This window comes from Cydia strobilella, chromosome 19 (genome assembly GCF_947568885.1).
Source record: "Cydia strobilella chromosome 19, ilCydStro3.1, whole genome shotgun sequence".
Lineage (NCBI taxonomy): Eukaryota > Metazoa > Arthropoda > Insecta > Lepidoptera > Tortricidae > Cydia > Cydia strobilella.
The window spans coordinates 8727308-8747521 of record NC_086059.1 but is presented as its reverse complement, the minus strand read 5'-3'; the positions used below and the strand labels follow the sequence as shown (position 1 = coordinate 8747521).

Below are 20214 nucleotides of genomic sequence, written 5' to 3'. Positions count from 1 at the left end.
CTTGATTGTGATTATGGTGTTGGAGAAGAGGAAGATAATATACCTATCACAATAACATGCTAATTAAATAACGTTGTTTGTGTTGTCAGATATTATTGAGAAGATACAATTGTTAAATGTCATGTAAATGCCAACGCACGTAGGTGACTAGTTAATAAACCCTGTACATCCTCAATAAATCAGTTAGTATTGTACCACACTTCTAAGTATCAATTACTACCCCTAACGCCGCACAACATAATAGGTACGTTTTCGTTTAAATATCGAAGCAAATACTTAAGCTTGCTGTTATTTACCTAAGAACTTAGCAAGTCATACTCAAGTTTCCTTAACGTTGCTGCCAGATAATTTCGGGTTATGAAGGTGCTTCGTAGTAATTTACTCGTATGATATATAATTATATAATATGTATGTTGGTAGATGTAATATCACAACTATCCTGGGTGCTCATAAGCTTGTCTACGACTTAGCGTGGGGATCGGTACCCGTAAAAACGGAGCTATAACTTTTTTATATCATATTTGTGTTCATGTAAGGTTCAGAGGGGGAGGAGGAGGAGTTTACTATTTAGTTAAAGTATATTTTTTTTTCATGAAAAATCGATCTTCCTAAATCAAAAAATTATGTCTATGTATAGGTAATTGGAAAAAAAGTTACGAAAAAAAATCAGTCAACTCTGATTCTTGTATTGCTCATCAATTGTTAGTTGTCGTTGTTCTAATCTCTTACTAATAAAAAAAAAATTGTTTATGCCTTGGGCGCTAGCGGTATCAAACGCCTTTCAACAATTCCAAAAGTAAAATAAGGCCAATTTTATTGAATTTTCACTCAAAAGAATTTGAAGCTTTTTATAGAATAACTTTTTTGGAACCTTGGGAAATATTCCAAATGGGAGTATGGCTAGAGATTTGAAAAATTGCCGACATTTTTCAAGTCCGCTAAAAATATCGCAGAGAGACTAATAAATTACATAGTGCCTATTTGGTCCCTAGGGTCAGTTGAAAAGAGCTTGCAAAAAGGACAATTAACAATGGGTCCCTCGTGGTGCAGTGACAGAGGTTGTTTATCGCTGCGTATTTTGGTAGGAAAAATATGTTATGGGCATATTTAAACTTATTTTCAGTTGAAGTAGAGAACTGAAAAACAGAAAAAGTCGTAATAAAAATATTTATTGATTTTAGAGGCTAAAGGATGACTCACGTTAGACCGGGCCGTGTCCGGACCGGAGCTTCCGGCGCTTACTTTTCTATGATATGAAAGGTGATCACGTGATGCCTTCCATAGAAAACGAAGCACCGGAAGCTCCGGCCCGGACACGGCCCGGTCTAACGTGAGTCATCCTTAAGTATACCTAAATAAAAGATATAAATAAGCACTAATGTATGAGTTAATTCATAAGACCTAGTGCGAGATATGAACTAATTTGTCAAGTTTTCATATAAAATCGTGGCTTTCGTGAATCAACCTAGTACTTAAGGCCTGTAATTAATAAGTAACTATTATTTAAATGCGTACCTATTGTTTTTTTCTATATTATACAATTAATTTATTTGTCAGGGCTAAATTCTAAAACGTATAAATATTAGTTTTTACCCAAAAAATATTTTTGTCATATGTCTGATCCTTTCCCAAATCAGTTAAGCGGGGGCGTAAAGACAGGAAATGACAACAGGGTTAAAAGATATGGCGCGCCGAGCGAAACTTGCGACAGTAAAAATTGCCATCGCGCGGGTTTTTTCTCAATTACTCTTAAAATATATACCTACTTCCGTTTAAAAAAAATCTCATCAGATCCTTGGCAATATAGCTAGAGCTAGCAATTGCTATGGTATGTAGGAGGGTAACGATATACAACTGAAAAAAAAAACATAAACATGTTTTCGTGATTTTTTCTATCAAGCCAACTTTAACCTATTAAGGTGTGAATTTTTCCATAGCATTTGCTCTAGATTAAATTGTGTAAAAATTCAATAATAAAACTATATATTTGCGTTAGCCCCCTCTTAAAAGCCTATCCCGTCCCTTATTAAGAGCGGCGTAAGCCGTTGTTCCCCAGTTAGTTTCCGGCGAAGGGTGTCCCGGATATTGTGTTGTTCACCGGAACTCCTAGCTCGTGTGTTTTTCTTTCTCATCTCAGGAAAAATGTTCACTTTGAAGATGACTGTAAGTACTTTGAGTAAGTATATAAGTTTGTTTTTCTTTTAATTTATTGATTTTTTTTCTCTTTCTGCACCAATTGTGTCTCTGTTTGGCCCTATGGTTGACTGGTAGAGAACGCCATTTGGAATTAAGTCCGCCATTTGTACATTGTTGTATATATTATGTGCAAAAAAGTTTAAATAAATATAAATACAAGTAAGGCTAAAGATGAAACCACTGATGAAAAGCAGCCAGAAGGTTGGGTAACGATAGTATAGTAATCTAATTACATAGATTTCGTCAAACCCACATTCGCATTTTAATGCCATTTAATATGTAGCAGTCATATAAGTTATTATAAAAGTTTTAAAATGTAATATGCTACGGATCTATGGAGAATTTGTTGACGTTTAATTCAGACGTTTCGACAAGCCTTTTACTGTTCAATAAAAGTAATGTTTTGTTTTCAATGTTCTGCTATTTCTCATTTACGATCAAAAGTACATGATTACTGGTATCAGACTAAATAATATAATTTAATAATGTCTATATATAATAATATAACCTTATTGACTTTGTCTATCGTGAGCCCTACTATGACTGGCCATACAGTACGTCCCTCCAAATAGAAACATTTTTACTTGTTGTACTGGCAATGTACGGGGAATTGTCATTGTCACGAAGGTGACAATTTTCGCAGTGAACCAGGGGCCTGGGGCCTATTTCACGCCATTGACAATTGAAATCAGACACTGACAATATTCTGTCAATTTTTGGGTCGATAAGTAACGGCAGTGTAAGGCACCTAGCTTTAATATTAATTTATTGGACCAGCGATGGACCAGCAATGTACGATGCATTGTCATTGTCACAAAGGTGACAGTTGTGACAGTAGTGAAACAGGGGTTTAGAGGGATCCAATTTCAAATAAAGCAACCAGTTATTCACAACGCTTTTATTGCACCGCTTAACTTTTGTATAAAGATCTTAACAGACAGAGTCGGGTAGAATGCAATGCATATTTATGAGGATTTTCCTCACATTAAATAATAAGATATGATTTAATTCTGAACACATCAGTTCACATAATGTATATTTGTAACATTTAATATTTTTACCATTTACTTAATACATTTTTCGTAGATCGCAAAGCTTTGCGTAAAGTTAAGTCTACTAATGTTTTGAATGCGAGTGCTTCTATTGTAAATTTGGTAATTTTGGATATTGTTATTCTGGCAGAAAGAACATTTGTATAAATATTGACTTTTTACCTATGTAACAAGTTAAATTAAAACTGATTTTTGTTAAATCCAGTGAACGTAGATGTATTGGTTTAACATTCACACGGAATTGTTATCAGTTAAATGACAAGAAAGCAAAATGTAATAGTGAAATTAATGAATTTAAATACATTCTGCCCAACTCTATAAACACGATGGCAAACATTCAATAAACAGTTATTTCTTAGTTACTGCAAAAAATAAATATTAAAAATTGACAATAACTTATTATACTATAGCGAAACATAATATTACTTTTGATTAGTAAAACTGTACAAGAGAAATGTAATTTGATAATTCGTACATTTTCTCAATAACATGTACGTATCAAAATCAAAACATGCGATATACTTTTATGCAAGTAAAAAGCCAAAATAACTTAAATAAACTATGATGTACTACTCTTATACATTAACAGTGCAAAGACCGGACCTGTGTAGGTATTTGTTGAAATATAATATACATTTAATTCTATTAAAATTAGAACCTAAAAGAAACAGACAAGTAATTGCTTTCCATTCTTATTCAATCTAATAACCTTAACAACAGCTACGCTACTAATTTCTTTTCTTTCACAGATAATCTTAGGGACTGCAACCAAGTAAATAATTGGTTAAAATATATCAACCTTTATATTTTTTTAGACAGAACAACACTATAGGTATAAAGATTATATTTAAAATAGTTTTATATGCTGGCCATATATTTATTTCACAAAGTGATACAAAACTTGATAGACTAAGAAATACCAAAATTATAATGAAAATTATAATTGTGTAGAATTCGTATAGCGATAATTTACACAGTATATATGAAGGTTTCTTAAAAAATGCAAATTTTTGAAACTTACTCAATAATTGAAATCTCTGCAGAGAAAAACGATTAAGTTACTCTTACATTTTTTGATATTTGGCATTAACTTTGTATTTGGCAATATTATAGTTGTACCTATGCATATTGAAAAGTAATTGTATGTTTAGCCATTTAGCCTAAAACATTAACAAATTATACCTAAAACATTTTTTACATACTTAAAATAACTTTTATCAAATTATCACATATGAAAAACACGTGAGTGTAACCGCTAAGTTAGTTAAGTTATCACATATGAAGGTTGCAGAGTCTGTGCGGAAAAAGATGTGTAGAATGTAAGGGAGCCCATACATTCTACGACTCTTCTCTTTCCGCACAGACTCTATTTAGAATTAAGTAGCTCTAAATATAGTACAACTTTAGAGGAAGCACGGAGAAGAAGCACAACACGGAGTAAGCGAAATTAAGGTGCTAAAAATTTCAAACATCAAGGCGCAGTGGGTTCATCCAGCAGTTTTTGAAAAATCGTAGCGCTTTATTACAATAGGTTCACATAATACGGTCACCAAAAAATATCGATAGCAATCTTGAGGCCCTTCTCTACCGGTAACTTTACCAGTTTGAAACTTGATTAAACATTAAACAACTTTCGCTCGATAAAAAAAAAACACGAAGGGGACGATTTTTGAATTTCGACCGCCCGATTTCATCACTCGAAAAGCAAGGGCCTGACACTCTTTGATAGAGAAAGATAGTCTTATTGCGATTCCTTTAAGAGGAAAGAGAAAATAGTGCCATGCTTTGTCCTTATCACCGACCGGGTTTTTTTTCATGGTCGGGTTATGGCAGCATAGGTAGGAGGCGATGGCGAAATACCGAAATTTATAAGAGTGAAAGAGAAAAAGGATTATGCTGCCATACATTAACCTGTCAATATATTAATATGTCTTTCTCTTACCCCTGGTCGCTCGTTTTCATGTCTATAACTACTATACTATGTCTATGCTCGAAAATCTGTAGAAAACGGCAAATTCATATTTTCGAACAATTAGTAGAAATTAGGAATCTAGTGGTGTTGACCACTCATTTTTAATTCTATTAGTTGAATTTAAATGTTTAAATCAAACGGAACGGAAAAAATATAACGGGCGGGCAAAGCTATAAAATACATTGGGGACTACGTTCCTATGGAAAGGCGGTTTCGGAGCGGTCGTCCACTCTCGTCTTAATACAGCGAGTACTTACAATAATATAGTCAAAACCTATTTTAATAGCAAAACTTCCGTGAGGCACGGACATATTAAGTATATTAGACCGGGTCACTCATGTTTATAAAGTCGATGATTGCTCGACATGTTTCGCTTCATAACGAGGAGCATTTTCAATGAGCGCTCGCCAAACCTTTTTTGTTGTTGTTTTGGCTAAAGTTTTGTTTTACGCCATTGGAAAAAACCGCCTTATTTTTAAGTAAATTAAATTAGAAAAAAATTAACAATGCCCTAACCGAAGGGCAAAATTCTTTCGTCTATTGGACAATTTAATGCGTTTCCACTAAAAATACAAAAAAAATGAACGAGGAAGTATTTTCCTTAAATTTGTAATTCTAAAAAAAGCGCATTTTTTACAAATGGACTCATTTCACTTCAGATGAAAGTATCATCATCACTTTATTTTATGCTTTTTAAATACTTATCAATTTTGTTACAGTTCGAGTCTAAGTTATCCTTGATTTTAGAATCAGTAAAGTTTGGAGTTATGAATAGACCTAATACTTAATTATTATTGTTATTTCTTTTTTTACACGGATAACATCCTTATCTAGAGGTACTTTATACTTGATAGTTTAGAGTAGGTACAAAAGTACAAAAAGTACCCTGGAAAGAACGTTTTTAAATTGTTATTGAAATCTCATAAGTCAAGAAGTACAGTTAGTTTATTATGGAGTGACTTCATAATATTTATAAGTAATAAAAAAAATCAATAAGCCGATTACTCGGAACGTAGTATAGAAAACATACTTTAGTTGTTTTCTAAAACTGCAATTGAGGTTCAAAATTGCAAATTATTCGCAGTACATATGTTTTTTTACACATCAATCATAAGAACTTTTATATACGAAGAGAAAATATTTTAATTCAGAGAAAAAACATAACGCGTTTCCGATCCTCAAAGAGAAGAATTAACGTTAAGCTAAATCATGTTTATTCGAATAGAGTGACTCTGATAAATTCTTACATAAAACCTATTACAACAACTGTATTTTAACATCGACAACACTAATCTAGTGTGCGTTTCTCACGTATGCTAAAACATTGTCCAATCTTAACAAAACCTTCTCCATTCTAGCTTTAGGCGTTCCTTATAAGTCTTGCAATGGTGCTAAGTAACGGTGCATCTGTTTTCGGACGCGCCTCCCGCTGAGGAGTCAGGAGGGGGCTCGGAACTCCTCCCCCCACCGCTCCACTCCAGAGCATCAATCATCTCCATCAACTCTTTAAACACTGCTATTACCCTCCAGTTATATTTAGCCGAACACTCCACGTACCCACACTTCCAATGCTTGCGAACAAGATTGACTATATTCCGTCGTTTTTCTCTAGAATCTCCACAGGCACTTTCAGCTATGGCTAGCTGTTGTAGACCGCTTGCGGCTGACGGCGTGTTACTGCACAACAAGTCTTGCTTATTCCCAACCACAAGAACGGGAACATTCCTCATGTCTCTACTCTCAACCATTTGGTCTCTGAGTGTGCGGATGTATTGGAAGGTCTCCACGTTAGACAGATCGAAGACTAGAATGTACGCAGTGGCGTTTCTCAGTCCGTAGAAGCGATAGTGTGCCCACTCATAGTATGAGTTGATAGGGAAGTACGGGATGACTGGTACGTCAGTGATCTTGACTTCGTAGAGGTGCTCGTTGATGATCACCGAAGGATAGAACGTGTGTTTCTTGTCCGTCGGTATGTACTCCTCGGAGAAGTCACTCCAGACAAATTGCTGGAAAGAGAAAGAAGTTTTAACGAAACGTGTTAAATAACCTAATTGAGTTGTGTTTTTTATATTTATATTTTGGTCATATCATAAGAAATCAAAGAAATTAATCGTAATGCTTATTTCTACCAGCATAAAAGCAGGTCTCCTTCATCAGACCAGTTCGATATCATTAATATGGCTCTGCTGCTCTGTTACTATATTTTACAGCGGTGCAATAAGTATGTACTGCAAATAGGCGTTATCTAAAATAAATATTGAAAATCTGATTCTCACAGATCCAGGATGGAGAATGCTGGCGATTCTGTGTAGAATGAGCCCAAGGATGTTCAGATTTGAAATCAGATTTTCAATATTTATTGTAAATAAACCTTTACCCCCTTATTCATAAAACTTTACGACACTGAATTAGTTGAATTATGTTTAATCCCTTTCTTACAAAAACATAAATAAATGACAGATAAAGACAAACAATTCATAGCTAATTCAGGCTTGTAATGCGCTTATGAATAACGCCCTTAGTATTTTAAGATGCAAGCAAAGCTAATTCATAAATAAATTTAATGATTTTATCCTACCCATATTGTATCTAGTTAACTAGACAGTCATATTCTGGAATCGTTTTTAAATACAATTTATTAAAGGAATGTTATGCAGGCAACCAGAACAATTTGCATTTTCTACTACGAATGCACATAAATTAAAAAGAAACATAGGGGCTATCGGCTAAACGGAGGCGCCAACGGCTAAACGGAGCTTTTCGGAAATTAGGTCGCCACTAGAACGGGTAAAAATTGTTTAACTTTCATATATTATGCACAAAAAAATAGCTATCCGAAAAAATGGTAAAAGAGGACTAAAAATTCGGTCAGGAATGTCAGGATCGTTATCCTACACTGACAAGGAGTTAATAAATTCTAGGTACTAAAGAGAAAACACAGTACACATATCGTTGGATACTATTTTGCTGGAAGCAATTTCCGAAAAAACTTCTAGCGACAGAGCGCGAGCTGTTAAATAAAGCCTGGCAACCAGCAACCAGATTAATATTTTTAACAAAGGACTACTTTATTATTCTATTTACTAGCCTTGCCTGTAAACGGGTTTACGTCAACCAACAGTGTGAATTGGAGAGTTTTGGGACTTGTATACTTTACCGAAATTTTATTTCAATGGGCTACGAAACTAAAAATGGAGTTTTAAATTTTTGAAGGATGATTATTAGTTTAATTTACGATATTTATCTTTTTTTTCTCTTTTTATATTAAGTGTATATTATGTTTCAGATTCACAATTTATTCATAGGTAATTAATTACATGTAAGTTTACCGCCTATTATCTTCTTCGATACATTGTTTATCCTTAAGCTGTTTCTTTTACTTAGGTGGTCCAATAAAAATTACTATATCTATTTAAAATTTTAAGTGTTTATTCTATTTAGATTTCAAGTGTTTATTCCTTTTAAATTATTGAGTTGAGAAGGAAACAAGAAATATTTATGATTAATTGGGTTGATATGTATTACTGGCCCCTGATTTATTTACGAGTATTTGCAATATAAAATATCACGGAGTAAAATATGTATAGTAATAAATTATTCTACGGGTACGGTTGGTCTGACAGCTGATATTGTGCACGGATGGAGTAGAATAAAATATTCATATAACGAGAAACTTGCGAGAATGACTAACTTGGCACTGACTTAGTCGGATGAAAGGCTGAGCATTGAGAGATATTTTAACGCTGTTATGACGTTGGCAAAGCGCCCGAATGCGTGTGAGATAACACCCAACCAAAAAGAAGACCCAAGAAGTATTTAATGGATAAATTGTACTCTGCTGTACCAGTACACGGAACTCAAATTTTGAGTAACATGTTTTTTTGTGCAGATTGGAACTGTTTCCTTTATTACTTTACGATGAAGATCCTGATAAGTACCTGGATTGGAATTTGAATAATTTACTTACATATATATTTTTGTGATGAACTGATGAAACCTTATTATTGACCGAGCGAAGCGAATCGTTTCAGTTTTTGGACAAAAATTCTTTCTCATTTATGTCCGGAGGTCCTCCTCGCATATTTCAAGATTTTCTTGTTAAATTTTGAGAGCAGGTTCGATAGTTATACTTATATATTTTTTTATCGATTCAGTTAAAAAAAATATTTCAAAATGGCGGACTGTGCGCGAGGTCTACAGAGCCACTACTAGCACTACTAACAGTACTAGTATACTAGATACTTTTTTAGTAGAAGATTACTTTGTCTAGGTGGTAATTTTGTCGCAGCTTTTACGTCAGATAAAATTTGTCATTTTCCTTTACGTCCAGGCTTACACGGTTACGACGAGTAAAATACACCGGCGTATATCATCAACATTGTTGATGGCTTATACCATAAAACTTACTTGTCAGACTGTCGGGGAATGGAAAAATATTTCTAGTTACAAAAATTCTTTCTCATTTATGTCCGGATGTCCTCCTCGCATATTTCAAGATTTTCTTGTTAAATTTTGAGAGCAGGTTCGATAGTTATACTTATATATTTTTTTATCGATTTAGTTAAAAAAAATATTTCAAAATGGCGGACTGTGCGCGAGGTCTACAGAGCCACTACTAGCACTACTAGCACTAGTATACTTTTTTAGTAGAAGATTACTTTGTCTAGGTGGTAATTTTGTCGCAGCTTTTACGTCAGATAAAATTTGTCATTTTCCTTTACGTCCAGCCTTACACGGTTACGACGAGTAAACTACACCGTATATCATCAACATTGTTGATGGCTTATACCATAAAACTTACTTGTCAGACTGTCGGGGAATGGAAAAATATTTCTAGTTACACGTCCAGGTTATAATGTCTACCTACTTTGCCAGACATTGCGATATACTTATGTATGTGTCTAAATAACATCAGTGACATCCTACAGTTTTTAATTTATCATCGTTTTATCAAGTTTTTGTGAATATGAATATCAATAACACAGCAGCTAGGAACTTTGGTATCAAAGTCAGTTTCGATTTAAATTATTCATGACGGCTTACGATTTCTTTCACGTTTCTGCTCATCCTGGAGGCCGATTCTGGTGTAACATTTTGTTAAGATTTAATATTTTTGATATGACTCTGATTGTATTTACAGAGCACCAATCAGCGTAAGCACGTTGAAAACAAGATCAAATAAATATTTATTTAACATTAACAGAAAGGAATTCCAACAATAGTAGATTGTACAACAAGGGCATAAAGCGATCCCTTCTTACAAGAGGCAATTTATTAGTCCGAGCGTAGCGAGAACCAATATAGTCTAGGATAAAAATGGACATTTATGCCTGAGTTATACATTGTACTTTTCACTTCGATTATGAGTAAAATATACAAAAATATCCAATATTGTAGGTTATTTTACCGTATTTATTCAAGACTCACTAAACAACTAAAATAAATAACTAAGTAAAATTTCCTTTTTAGACAATATTAACCTTCATTTTACGGAACCAAAAAATACCTCCGAAAAGGAACTATTCGCACAATTCGTTTCAAAATGGAGGAAAATGTTGGGTCTGATGTTTGATCTATGGCACTCATAAGTCATTTCCTCTCAACTCAACTCATATAAAAGGGGGTCGTAAACTTCGCTCTTAATTTAAGGAATTTAAGAATAATATAGTAGTTTATGTGAGTGCTACATAATGAAAGGCATTAAAATTTAAGGAACGAACATAGTGAGTTTCTTAAAAGGATCACACGAGTATTTTAATGCCTAATTATGTACAGTTTTTATATATTATAAACTTTCTATTATACACGGTGTTACTTGAACCACTGAAAACCTGAGACACCCCAAGAGTTGTTTATTTTGAACTCATCTTGAGTATTTATTCTTTAATCCGATAAATATTTAAGCGCGAAGCGCGAAGCGCTGGTGGCCTAGCGGTAAGAGCGTGCGACTTGCAATCCGAAGGTCGCAGGTTTAACCCTGGCTCGTACGCTCTCAATGAGTTTTTCGGAACTTATGTACGAAATATCATTTGATATTTACCAGTCGCTTTTCGGTGAAGGAAAACATCGTGAGGAAACCGGACTAATCCCAACAAGGCCTAGTTTCCCTTCTGGGTTGGAAGGTCAGATGGCAGTCGCTTTCGTAAAAACTAGTGCCTACGCCAATTCTTGGGATTAGTTGCCAAGCGGACCCCAGGCACCCATGATTCGTGGCAAAATGCCGGGACAACGCGAGGAAGAAGATGAATCCGATAAATATTTAAAAAAATATTAGTTGTTTAGTTTTCTCAATTCTATTCGACTGGTAATTCTACACAAGATGCTTCGTCGTTTTAGTGACAACAAACAATTGCTAGTTACCATCGAAAACACTGTTAACAGACCATAATTATGCATATCTTACTGCAACGAGATACGGTTTACCAATGGCCAGTTAAGGGTGTTGCTCATTGACAAATAACGTGTCAAATGCTAGTTATTGATATTGTTGCATTACAAACCTGTAGAATGGGCATGTAAAAATAATAAAAAATAATAATAAAAATACCCCTATTAAAACATAGCGCGATCGATTATCCTATCGATTTTGAACAAACCGTTTTTAGGTTTTCAGTGGGTCATGAAACACCGTGTATATTTATTAATAAAATAACCAAATATTTCAGCCGACATGGGGTATTGATGCTCTCTGGCGGAACTCGCAGATTTGAGAGGTGGCGTCTACGAAATATCTTTATCGCTTATTTTACAGGAAACTTTTGCTTTAAGTTTGTTTAAAAACAAGAAAACAAATTAATTTAATATTTAAAACTAATTAAATGGCGGTAAATGAAAACTTTTTTCACGCATTTTACGGATAAGTAGTTTTTTTTTAATTCATAGGCAAACGATTTTTCACGTCACGTCACTCGAGATCAAATTTCGTGCGGTTTATATTAAAAATCTGGTTACCCCTTTCAACCCCCTAAACTTTCCCCTAAAATAAGTAATAAGCGGTTGTGACTTATTTACAATATTAATGGTGGTAATTGCTATAACTATTTCAAATTTTAGGTATCTACGTCAAACGGTCTCTGAGAAAAACGCATTTAACTGATTTGCAAGACCGAAGTGATCCCATAAGTGTTCCGTTTGTCAAAACAAAGTTTTGCACGGAACACTAAAAACATACTGAATTGACGTTTCGTATAACTGTTTTAATATACTAGAATAGATACTCACTTGAGTTCTAAATGGCGCCTTTTAACAGCTGTTCCAAATTTAAACTCATAACCTTACAAAAATAACATGAAAGTACAGATTTTACCTACTACCACAGACAAGAAACTTCTCATTGTAAAATTGGTTGTAATAATGCTGATCATTTCCTATGGTTTCTGAACGCATTTTAGAGTACATGCGTATATGCATGCATGATATATGCGTAGATAAAAGAAGGAATCCGATTTTTATTTATTTTAGAAATGCGAGAACTTGGCTAACTACGTACGTTTCATTAAAATGGCGAATGCTTATTCCAACATTTTATAGAATAACCATATTTTAATTAAACTTGATTAGGGATTTAAACAAATCGTCAGATTAGTTTTTAAATTCTTATAATAAATCATTAAGGACGTAACTTGAACTAGATTTTGTATTTTATTCCAGTTATGTCATCTTCTCTATTACCACCCTCCTCTAAAAGGCTTCACTCAGCAGAATAGAAAAGCTTATTGCTCGATAAAAAAGACTGTTCAGAATATTAGATAACATACGGAACATAAGTGCCATTCAATTCCTTCAATTTTATTTCCCAGTGAGACGTTAACTTCTGATCCGAATAATTTAAGAAGCCGAGCGGAGAGTCTGCAATTTTTACGACCATGTACATGTATCTGAACATGTACTAAAACGTCTTGGTAATAGAGGCTTTACTGTTAGAATGGTTAGAAGTATTAGAACAAATTAAATTATTTTCAGAAAATACTTTGTTTTATTTCAAGTAGAATCACTACTATATAAATTATAAACTGAAATAAATGTCATATACTAAGAAAAAGTGACCAAGGCCTCCAGTACCCCAAGCTGGAACCGAACCAGCGTCCTCTGCTTACGCGGCAGGTGCCTGTGCCATTCGGCCACTGGCCCACAGCGGCATAGGTCGACATTTTTCATGTATATGCACTTATTTATTTCAGTTTATAATAGAGGCTTTGTTCAGATATTTGTGAATACCTTGGCCGTTCCGATAAACTGTTGGCGATTGAACGTACTCCTTGGCTATTTTAATAACAATAACGAATAGGAGGATTTCGTGACTGTCTTGCGACTACAAGAGACCTATTTGACTGCGTTATTATTGGTGCGCGTGAGATGTTTAGGATGTAACGAGCTAGTATGTAACCTAATGTCAAATCTAGGTATCTATAAATCAATCAATATATGCCTTACAAAAATGCGAACATACCAATTTACTTTAATTACTTTGTAATCACGCACTAGAACTAGAACTTTGTAATTAAGTACTTAAATCTGTTTCAATTTTAGTGAAAAAATTTCACATTTTTTTTTAATTATGAGTGAAATGCTAGCTAAGTTTTCAAATTTGTTAATGTATTTGTAAATTGCGTGCTTTTAAGCGATCAAATAAACGTTTCAATCCATCTATCTATAAAATTGTAAACTATTTCCATTAAATGTTTTCTAATTATATTTCACGTAGGCAATGGAAAAAATTCATAGAATTTTACTGATATTCAGCAGATTTACTGTAAAGGAATATCGCTTCATGAAAATTCTAATTGAAATGACTACCATTTGACCTACTTTGCTTTAAGTAATTTAGATAAAGACCCGTTTACCTGTATGATACTTGTTTTGCCCACTGCTGGAGCCCCGAGCAGCACCACTTTGATGAGATCCAAACTGTCCGGGCTAGGCTCCACGCTCGGCGCACCCACTGTCATGGTACCGCCTCCCCCACGCTCCAGATAATCCAGGTCCAACTCTGAAATAAGGATACACGCATTTTAATATCTACGTGGACTAGAAATAACTAATTTCGCAGGTTAGATGGCGCTGACGTCACCGTAAAGTGGATGCGTTCGGTGATAGATAGGGCCGTGTTGTACGGTTGCATTCGTGGCCTACAAATGGTCTTGCCGGAAGACCAGCGCTGACTTTAGGGTTAGCATTATGCTGAGGCCGGACCATTTCGTGGTAAACTAGGTATACCTATACTTTTTGTTTTAAATATACTTTTTCTTTGTAATACGTTTGTATGAAATGTAGTTTACCATGAATAAATGAATTCTATTCTATTCTATTCGAATTCAATTGCCGGGCAATTCGTCTGAAATACTTCTCTCGCTATCATACGAGCTCAAATAAAACGCAAACCACGTGATGTCTCAAGTCCCATTTATTATTCTCATGTTTACGCATTACAATCCTACAAGTTTCTGTTTAGCCTAATAGTTATTAAATCACCCACCATACAAGCGTTGTTGAACTTACTATGAAACTATGTAGATTTGTATAAGATGGTGCCATCATCTTTATTGTAATGTTAAATATATAATAACTACCATTCTTCTGAGGATTATACTAAACCATGCTTGATACATAGAATAGTATGAGATTTTACTCGTAAGCACAACACATAGTTAGATTTTTCGGCAAGTATGACGTCCTTAGACAAGTTTAGTAGTGCAATACAGGGAAAACCTACATACAAATACAAAATTACAAAAATTTATTTCGTTACCAGGCATATAAGATAAAACAAATCGGTTTCACTTACAAATATGACAATTTGGTTAGCAGTAGCCCTCACACTAGGTCAAGCCTGTGTCGTGAGGACTAGGAGAAATAATCGAACATTTAGCTAAAGTACTTAAAAAGAAACCAGAAATGGATAGCGTATGCCTTAACATGTAGGTATATATTGTAAATACATAGGTTACCAATACCTATGTATTTACGGTTCATGTACAATAAAGTTGTGTTCGATCCTGCGCGAACGGTAACATGCAAAACCTTTTAGGCGTCCTCGACGATTAAAGATAGTGATCGTTAAACCTCCATCCTTGTGTTACTCGTTATTTCGAACATTTCTAAAATAAATAGTTTTTTCGACTAAAGATACTTTTGCGCTACTCTACCGGCAAATGTGATCTCATGAGGAGCAGCAAAGCAATTTTTTAGTGTCCGAATAATACTTGGCAGCTCCTTTTACAATTGGGATATGTTACAATTCTAAATTATACCTAGGTATAGCAACGCGATTACCTTAGCGTTACAGTAACTTTTTTATCTGAGTACGTTACTAAAAAACCTAACCTACAATGACAGCCTCATTACGGTATCAGAATAGATTTATTACCTTCCGGGAATCATAAGGTGTATTTACTTATTAAGGGGCCCACTGATTACCAGTCCGCCGGACCCTATAATATCAGCCTGTCAGTTGGAACAAAAATTTGACAGTTTTGAACAACTGACAGGCCGATATCTTCCGGCGGACTGGTAATCTGATCAGTGGGCCCCTTTAGACATTTGAAAAAATGATACATATATATATCATTATACACGGAGGCCGATTCGAAATTACGAAAAGAAATGTTGATCCTATTTTGATTAAATTCATCTTTCTCGTATATTTATATCCTTCTACATTTATATTAATTATATGATTCTAAGGGGGACGTAAACCGCCCTAGTAATTATAAAGGTATCAATAAAAAAACATAAAATGCAAATCCGCTCTTCTAAGGTAAGTGATAGCTCAAAATATTAATCTAAGTAATTCAAAAAATCGAGCCCTGTGTTTCTAGATCATGGTTTCGTTAGTAAGCAAGCAAAATAGCACTGAAAAACTGAAGAAATTGGGTCTATTGTACATTGCGCGCACTAGCGCCTAATTGCTTTTACTAAACTCTTTGAATATTGTATTGCACAAAAGTTTGTTAGGGGATTGCTGTTTTAATTAAAATTCTCGACAAACTGATGTAATAAGGACTGTTCATTTTATTAAGCGGACACCCAAAATTAGTATAAATTACTTTTTTAAATTCTGGAATCGCTTTATTTAGATAAATATATTAAAAATGGTAACCAACGCAAAACATTTTAATGTTGGTATAATATAATAAAATCGGTAACATTTTCGAACTTTTACCCGGTTGGGCAGTAAGTAAGGTTACTATAAAACATTTATTGCACAATGTTCACTGAATCGAGTTTCACACCATGCTTTTCATCACATTGAGAGGAAAGAATTCATTTTCACCATAAATTAAAATTACAATTGTCCCTCATTTTCATCATCATCACGCCACGCCAGACAAGCTTAAACATATTCGACTTAAAGGGCCTACTGACTATCAGTCCGCCGAACGATATCGACTTGTCAGTTGTTCGGACCTGTCAAATTTTTGTTCTAACTAACAGGCCGATAACGTCTGGCGGACTGATAGTCAATGGGCCCCTTTACAATCAATCAATCAACAGCTACAATTTTAAAAAGATTCTATATACAATTATAGTATATATATTACTTTTTACTATTTTCTAGTTTCCATCGACAACTTCAGCTTGTCCTCCGACATAGGCCTCTTCCAAGTCCTTCCAGGTACCGCGGTCTCTTGCTTTCCTGGGCCAATCCACTCCGCCTATCCTTTTAAAGTCATCTGAACATCTACGAGTAGGCTTTCCTCTCTACCTTTTGTGCCCTCTTGGACTCTATAAGGTCTTTTGTCCACTTTTCTAGCCCTTCTCTGATGATCCGCCACTTCTGTTGCTTGACCTTTTTGACCACTCTCCCATACTTTGATCTGGCTCTAATTATGGACTTTTACTCTATCCTTGAGTTTAATGTTTAACACGCTTCTTTCCATGTTGTTTTGACATGTAGCAAGCCAAGAAGAAGAAAAGATCTTGTTTTCTCGTAAGTGCCCAAGTTTGGCATCCATAGGTGAGTACAGGTACAATGCACATCTTAAAAACTTTAAATTTACGCCTTCATAACATTTTTTAATTACCAAAATTTCTTCCATGCATTTGATATTCGTTTTTATTAGGGTTCCGTACCCAAAGGGTAAAAACGGGACCCTATTACTAAGACTCCGCTGTCCGTCTGTCCGTCTGTCTGTCACCAGGCTGTATCTAATGAACCGTGATAGCTAGACAGTTGAAATTTTCACAGATGATTTATTTCTGTTGCCGCTATAACAACAAATACTAAAAAGTACGGAACCCTCGGCGCGCAAGTCCGACTCGCACTTGGCCGGTTTTTTATATTATTTGACCAGGGTATACATACTCAGATACATATTCTATTGTATTTCCGTTTATTTTGATTTGGTCTTTGGAGTTTTTGTCATTAATTTAGTTTTTGACATGTTCATGGACAGGCCGACCAGTTTGCTTTGTGTGTCTAGTTCTTCCAGCATGTACTGGAGTTCTTTGGGATTAGACTGTTAACAGAATCAAATCGTCTGCAAAACGTAGATGTTTACGTTTTCTTCCATTACTATTAAAAGCGACATAATTATTCTGAGTATAATTTTATTATCAAATATTAGATCAGAAATGTTAGGCAATTACCTATGAAAAAAGCTTTTTGGTTTTTCTTCCAGTAAGTATCTTTTTATTTTCACTCTTAACACCAATTCATAAAAGTGAAGACTGAAGACTAAGAAACAATCTACTTCATAATGGCAAAGGTAAAATTAAATTGTCCAGTAATGCAGGAATAAAATTCTATTTTCATTTTCAAAGTTAAATTAACACGCCCTAAAAGAAGGAAAGAAATGAACGTAATTTAGTCCGCTTTTGTGAATTTGGCTTTCATGTTGAATTTATATGATTGAGGTTGAAAATGTGATTATAAATGTGACTGATTTATTACGATACGATAAAAATTCAAAAATAAGGAAATAAATTTAAAAGCCTATCATCTGCACGCGTAGCGCATAGCTTGCGCTGACATAATAAAAAAAATGTTCCAGTAAAAATATTTTCAATCCCTAAAAGTTTCTGTATTTTCTATACCTATTACGTTAGGCGTACTTTAGAAGAAGCTATACCGACTGGGTGTTCGAGTTACTGAATGGTATATGTACTTAAAGTTTTCTTGCATGTTCTTAACAGAAGGAGCATGGTACATATTCAACGCCCAGGTTTGCACCCTACTCCGAAAAACAGCATTGACGTGGCAACCGTAAGTCATAAGAAGAAGAAAGAAAATACAGTTATTCAATGCCACGAAATTGTACATAAAAAAACCGGCCAAGTGCTAGTCGGTCTCGCGCACGAAGGGTTCCGTACCATTACGGAAAAAAACAGCAAAAAAATCACATTTGTTGTATGGGAGCCTCATTTAAATATTTATATTATTCTCGAATTCAAACTGTTGTGAGACATACTAATATTAAATCATTTTACGGTTTAGACTCACTTGTTTTAGTCACTCGCGCGACATGTTTCGGAGAGCCTAGGTCTCCTTTTATATTATTCTGTTTTTAGTATTTGTTGTTATAGCGGCAACAGAAAAACATCATCTGTGAAAATTTCAACTGTCTAGCTATCACGGTTCATGAGATACAGCCTGGTGACAGACGGACAGAAGGACGGACAGCGGAGTCTTAGTAATAGTCTTAGTCTTAGTTTTTACCCTTTGGGTACGGAACCCTAAAAAAGGAGAAGAAATCTAAGACACATGGTGCGCGCGAGGTACGCAATACGCATGAGATATAAAAAACCATTGGACGCTAAAGTAAGATCCATAGCATAATACCGCAGCAATCTGTGGCGCTGGTTTTCTTACTTAAAACTATGAGTTAATGGCGACACGTACCTCCGTCCCTGAAGCTTTCACCTCCATTATGTGAATCCGATAACACCGGGGTTTTCATTAATACTTTCATTAATTAAAAGTCAAATTAAACCTTGACTTTGTTTTAGTTAATATTATTATTCAGCTCTAAAGACAAAAAAATATTTTTTTATGAGTGACAGCTCCAAACATTATCTGCCGTCAATGATATGCCTTTATTGTTTGGTTCAAGTTGACAACTTGACAGTAATCACTATTATAGATGCCCCGAATAGTAGTTTTGGCCGAATACTGAATATTTGGCCCCTCTCTCGGCCAAAGCGCCGATTATTCATGACATTTGTACAATTTGAGTCACATTTGTTATTAAAACTGTTCGACAACATTACAAAGCACAACGTTTGCTAAGCTGTAAAGTAAGTAAGTAGTCAGAGTCAATAAAATCGAATTCGTGTTAAAACTAAAATTATTAGTAACCAAAAAATGCTCAAAGAAACAGTCTTCGTATCTATCAACTTTCTAAGAAAACATTTTATATAGTAAATTTAGTGGTTCGCGGTTATTTTATATTGTGTATTGTGTTCTTGTGTAATTTATCTATATAGGTGTAAAAGATATTCGGAATTCGGCCGAATAGTAGGCAACAATGGCAACATTAATACCGAATAGTTGCCGGATATTCGTGGCATCTCTAGTAATCACGTCCCGCCCGTCACAGCCCGGGTTGTCAGATCAGGTATTCTTTTGTGTCATAAAAGGAGGGAGCCTTGCTTGTATAAAGTGTGAGGCCGATTCTAATTTAACAATATGTTACGGGTTTGATCTTGTTTTGATATAACCTTGATGATCGTCACTACGCATCTCACGCGTACCAATAAATGCGAACGAGATGACTATTGACTTTTATTGCATTACGCCAATGCACCAATCAGCATCAGCTATCGTCAAGGTTGTATTGTATTAGAACAAGATCAAAACCGTAACACATTTTAAATAAGAATCGGCAGCTATATTTTGTTGAGTATTTGGAAGGCTTGTCGTAAGCGTCGCGGTGTCAACTTTTGAAATTGTTCACTGATCTGAAATCCTTTGTTTAATTTCCATTATTTTGACAAGTTGTTTCACCCTCGTAAATCACTAAAGAAGCGACTTTATCTGTCAGTACCTATTGT

The 20214-nt window shown here is 34.7% G+C and overlaps 1 protein-coding gene across 2 annotated transcripts in view; it reads right to left on the bottom strand.

The window, feature by feature from the left end:
• Positions 1-6435: 6435 nt before the first annotated feature.
• The window catches only part of LOC134750150 (ras-like protein family member 10B), a 48643-nt gene continuing 34864 nt past the window's right edge, over positions 6436-20214 (bottom strand). For both annotated transcript variants that reach the window (XM_063685272.1, XM_063685271.1), the window contains 2 exons: positions 14067-14212; positions 6436-7229 (listed from right to left, as the gene is read on the bottom strand). In XM_063685272.1, the coding sequence (XP_063541342.1) occupies positions 6612-7229; positions 14067-14212 (764 nt within the window). In that variant the 3' untranslated portion in view covers positions 6436-6611. The remainder of the gene's footprint in view (positions 7230-14066; positions 14213-20214) is intronic.